The sequence below is a fragment of the Oncorhynchus keta genome, chromosome 12, assembly GCF_023373465.1.
Source record: "Oncorhynchus keta strain PuntledgeMale-10-30-2019 chromosome 12, Oket_V2, whole genome shotgun sequence".
Taxonomy (NCBI): domain Eukaryota; kingdom Metazoa; phylum Chordata; class Actinopteri; order Salmoniformes; family Salmonidae; genus Oncorhynchus; species Oncorhynchus keta.
Genome location: NC_068432.1, coordinates 41,482,834 through 41,488,405, shown reverse-complemented (window position 1 = coordinate 41,488,405; position 5,572 = coordinate 41,482,834). Strand labels below are relative to the sequence as shown.

General features: G+C 43.3%; 1 protein-coding gene across 1 annotated transcript; it reads right to left on the bottom strand.

The window, feature by feature from the left end:
* Positions 1-487: 487 nt before the first annotated feature.
* Positions 488-3,022, bottom strand: LOC118391511 (growth arrest-specific protein 1-like). Its single transcript, XM_035782977.2, has one exon. The coding sequence runs from the start codon at positions 2,440-2,442 to the stop codon at positions 1,654-1,656; it is 789 nt and encodes a 262-aa protein (XP_035638870.1). The 5' UTR covers positions 2,443-3,022; the 3' UTR covers positions 488-1,653.
* Between the last annotated feature and the right edge of the window lie 2,550 nt (positions 3,023-5,572).

Below are 5,572 nucleotides of genomic sequence, written 5' to 3'. Positions count from 1 at the left end.
AAACACATACACACCAACAGCAATCCAATCGGAGTGCATTTGTAATGGTTACTTAAGTCTCAATTCACCCAGACACAGCTTTTCTTGCCCTCTCTCCTCTCTGTGTGAATGCTTCTTCTAACAAACACATGGGGTGAGGATAAATAAACTAGCCAGGCCCATCTTGGCTCCATCTGAGCTGCAATCCCCAGGAGATAGGCTATTTCGTCCTCAGGTTTATACAGTCTTCCAGCATTAACAGTTTAGCCTTCAGCAAACAATGTTGACAAATTCAAGTGTATATCAATCTGACTCTTCATTTGCTCTAGGAGTCAGATAACATTCAATAGCTCAGATCAACTGATGGTTTGTATTGAGGGGGTTTTGTGATGTAGAAAGGATTGGTACAGCTGCCAAAAGATTTGCGAGACACCATACTAAAATCACCTGCTGCTACCCATACGGCTACATAAAGTAGAGTTAAGACGGAAACAATTAAGAGTCAATAGAATTTTAAGCAAGAACATTTATATTTTCACTAAAATACAATGTAGACAGTGAAGCATTTCATGACATTTCTATACAGTGCAAAAATCCTCTTAGCAGTAATAAACAAATAACTCTGGGGAAAAAAATCCATATCATACAATATACTGTACAATTTAACTTAACACATTTTGACATATAAAAATAATCTCCCTTAACTTGTTTTTTTAACTTGATATTGATACTGAGCTTATGGAAATATCTGGGACATGATTAAGGCTAATAATATTGAATAACAAATCAAACTGTGGTTAGGTAAATGCCTGGGACATGATTAAGGCTAATAATATTGAATAACAAATCAAACTGTGGTTAGGTAAATGCCTGGGACATGATTAAGGCTAATAATATTGAATAACAAATCAAACTGTGGTTAGGTAAATGTCTGGGACATGATTAAGGCTAATAATATTGAATAACAAATCAAACTGTGGTTAGGTAAATGTGTTTACATCTGTCACTTAGATGATTACCAACTGACTAGAGCTTAAATGGCATCTTAATGAAATGTAGGCCTATGTCTATTGTCTAGCTCATAGTGAAAGAAAACTTGATTAGTCTGTCCCCATTTTCACCAAGTGACCAAGAACATGTTTTATACTGATGTTTTCACTATTGTCTTGAAACAGCATTATACATATGTACACTTACAAGTCACCTGGCTGCTGGCTGTTCACATTAAAGAAAATTGTGTGTCAAACTTTTTGGGATATTTTGTGAGACACAAGGTAAGGAGAAGCTTATAGTAGGCCTAGAACATTCTTTAAGGGTTGGTTAAAACAATTACATATTTTAGAGGTGCACAGCTATCTGGAAATGAATCTATAAACTTTTGAGATTCACATAAAATGTATACATTTTAAATATAAACATTTGTGAGCAAGATGACCCATAGCCCTATCAGCACAGAGACTGAGACCAGATAGAATGTTGAGAAGCCCCATTATGAAGACAGCAGAGCAAAGGCCATAAACTCTTCCAAACACACAAAGTATACGCTAAAGCAGGTGTGCTGGTGTCACAACACTTTCATGAGCTATTCTGTCTCTCTGTGTCAACGTTTCACAGGCCTCTCTATTTCTCTAACAACTTCCCCAACAGCTGAATCAACTTGGGTAGACTGCCCTATCAGATAAGACGCATTAGAACCAAAATGGTGGCCACAGTAGAAGTCCATACACCCCGACAGGCGGATTTAGGTGAATCACTAGCGTTTTCCACATAGACATAATCCTCCATATCATCATAATCATCTTCAGAGTCCGAATCAGAAAACCCGCTGCCTGCGTATCTGTCCATAGAGTCAAAGCAAAAGTTTTTCATACTAACTTTGACGTACTCGCATATCGTCCTCTCCGTGCCATCACAAACACAAGTATCAAGTTGTTGTGCTTTGGGCATATTGCGCATGTTGGCTATCACCCTCCTGCAATCGTCCGAACATCTCTCGCCTCCGAAAAGTTTACGGCAGTGAAACAAATAGTCACGCATTGCCGAGCTACATTGGTAATCGCTCTCGCACTGCCGCCGGGCTTCGGTGCAGCCCATGTTGCTTGTCCGAGGCAGGCACGGCTCTATGGCGCGTTTGGTGCTCCGGCAGACGGGGTCCGAGGCGCAGTCACAGTCCTCTAGAGACGGGCCGGTCTCAGTTAGATTCAGCTGGATAAGGGACGAGATGCAGTGGCTGGGACACTTCTTCCTATCCCCGTTGATAACAGGCGCACAGGCGTAAAGGTATTGGTCATATGCGTAGTGACAATCCGGCTCTCCATGACACTTCATAATGGCTTGCCAACAGATGAGCCGACGACCATGAGTGGGGGACGCGATGCAAAGACAACCGAACAGGGCAAACGCACAGCATAAATACAAAGTTGATCTCCCAGTCCACTTTATAAACCCGGCAAAACTTGCCATTTCGAAGTAGACTGATCCGAATAAACGAAAGACTTCAACATATGGATTTGGTTATCAGTATATTCATCAAATATGTCAAAAATAAGTCATCCAAATCCATTCCCTCCCATTCAGTACGCGCCAGTGGGGAATGAACGAGGTTCACCAAATAATGTGCAATGCAGTGATACCGTGTGAAAACCGCACATGGCCTGCAATTTGTTCATTTGAAATGTTCCCCAAAGTTTGATACACAACAGTGCACAGGCACACTCCTCGTATCTTCACAGCAGTAGAGGCTTCACAATACTGAATTATTCAACTTCTGCGTTCCATTGCTTTGCCGCACAGACAAGATGAAGTAGAAAGAACAGTTCCGTCGTCGTTTTAACGTTCAGAAAGGCAAACTCCGTTCCAGGAAAAGTTTTATGATGTAGCCTAGGCTATCTGCGCAACTAGCATGCCATTCGGTGTCTTCTTTAGCTATACAATTATGTAAAGGCATGAGGAATGCGATGAACGATTCGCCCCATTGAAGACTGTGGAATGATTCTCTTGTTCATCTGCGTCGGTTGACTAAAACCTCCTTTCCTTATTGGTCAAATTAGTTGTTGTGATTTGTTACATTGTTCAGGGCAGTGACGTGAAGGTTGAAACGTGACCAATGAATTAGCAGGGGAAAAGTGTCGTCACTAGCTTCCACAGCCACAAAGTCAGAAACCCCGCCCCTTTCTACCGTTTATCTTCTAAAATGTTCATTTTAAACCTAACCCTAACCTCACCACACTTCTAACCGTATGCCGAACCCCAACCTTAAATTAAGACCAAAAAGCAAATGTTTGTTTTCATGATATTTTATGATATAGCCAATGTTAACCCAGTGGCTGTGGAATCTAGTGTACACCGGGGAAAAGTACATTTTGATAGTAAAGATTAATAACATTGTTATTAAAGGCTAATATTTTTATTTATTGAACCTTGATTTAACTAGGCAAGGCAGTTAAGAACAAAGTCTTATTTACAATGACGGCCTACCCCGGCCAAACCCTAACCCTAGGCCAGTTGTGCACTGCCCTATGGGACTCCCAATCACAGCCAATTGTGATGCAGCCTGGAATTGAACCAGGGTCTGTAATGACACCTCTAGCAGTGTCTTAGACCACTGCACCACTCGGGAGCCCCTAATAAACATTATCTGACTTCACATAACTTTTTCTTTATTTCAAAATGTTTACTTATTGTCAATTATTCTCCCCAAACATTTCAAACATATGAAAATAAGACATAAACGGTAGTCCAAGAAAATTCTGCCATCCATCACAGGAGACATGTGGTAGCCTAACCTGTACTTCAACTACCAGTGAGACAAAAACTGTGAATGTTTATTGACCTATAATCACACTGAATAAATTCTAAAGGTGGTGACGGACAATGTCTTTAGAAACGTTATGGTCATGTTGACTAACTACCGTAGAGAGAGTCCGCATCCCAAATGGCACCCAATTCACTATATAATACACTAGTTTTCACCTCACAGCTGCTATAACACATGCTGCTGCTCCTGTCCACCCCTTCCCCCTCCCCCTTCCCTTCCCTTCCACCCTCCACACAACATAAGTGAGTATTAACACAAGTCTTAAGGGTCTTCCTATGTTACAGCACACGTGTGAATAACACCAGTCACCACATGTATGCCAATAAAGACATGCCAGCCAGGGAGGACAGACGGGCAAAGAGAAAATAAGAAATAGAGCTGTAATCCTGTGAAAATAGAGCTTTGAAAAAAAGGAAGTATAACCTTATTTCACCTGAAAAAAACAAACGCCTCATTTTGTCGGCCTCATATATACTCAGCTATTCAACCCATAAGGATAGCAGTTCTTTTTATAACATTACTTCCGAGTTGTTAATGGTTCATGAAAAGACTGTAGCCTACAGACCAGGGAGAGTGACAATGATCAACGGGGCAACAGTATCAAGACGCTGCCAGTGAGTGACTGAGTGAGTGGCCAAACCCAGAGCCACTATGTCTGAATACGAGTGAGATGTGATCATTGAGTCGTGGACACCGACGTCTTGCTACCCGATAAGCTAAACACCTTCTTCACCAGCTTTGAGGATAACACAGTGCCACCAACGCAGCCCGCTCCCAAGGACTGTGGGCTCTCCTTCTCCATGGCCAATGTGAGCAAGACGTTTAAGCGCGTTAACCCTCCCAAGGACTGTGGGCTCTCCTTCTCCATGGCCAATGTGAGCAAGACGTTTAAGCGCGTTAACCCTCCCAAGGACTGTGGGCTCTCCTTCTCCATGGCCAATGTGAGCAAGACGTTTAAGCGCGTTAACCCTCGCAAGGATGCCGGCCCAGATGACATCCTTGGCCACATCCTCAGAGCATGCGCAGACCAGCTGGCTGGAGTGTTTATGGACATATTCAATCTCTCCCTATCCCAGTCTGCTACCCCCACTTGCTTCAAGATGTCCACCATTGTTCCTGTACACAAGAAAGAAAAGGTAACGGAACTAAATGACTATCGCCCCGTAGCACTCACTTATGTCATCATGAAGTATTTTGAGAGGCTAGTTATCACCTCTAACTAGGGTTCTTTCTACTTCAAAGAAATCAACCACAGTCATTAATTTTCACCAACAATGGTTGCCTGTGTTTCATCTGTCTTCTTCAGTCGTCACCTTGGTGTCCCTGTACACTATAGGACTCCAGTGTACGTCCGGACCGGAGGCCAGGCCAGAAGTCAGACAGAAATAGACAGAAACCAGAGGGGACCACTCAGTCACTGTGATACGCCTGCCCCCCTGTGACACCCCGTCATATCACTCCGTTCTGACCACAAAGTTCTGGCAGCTGTCTGGAGACCCGAGGACCCCGTACCCCAATTAGTGAGTTCAGAGAGGATTCAGGCAGAGCAGAAGAAAACCCACTGCTACCCCAGGCCCCTCGACTCTCTCTATCCTTCCCCCTCTCCTCGTCTCTCTCCCTGCTCTATCTCCCTTTCACCCTCTGTCTCTCTCTCCACCCCCCTTCTCTTCTACAAATCACACTCATATCACCCATAGCGGCTCCAGACATCCCAGATGGCATACCAGAGCAACATGCCTGCTGGAGAGTCAGCTTACACTTACAGCCACATCAAAG

Coding starts and splice junctions, on each gene's coding strand:
- LOC118391511 (XM_035782977.2), bottom strand. CDS start 2,442: ATGGCAAGTTTTGCCGGGTTTATAAAGTGGACTGGGAGATCAACTTTG.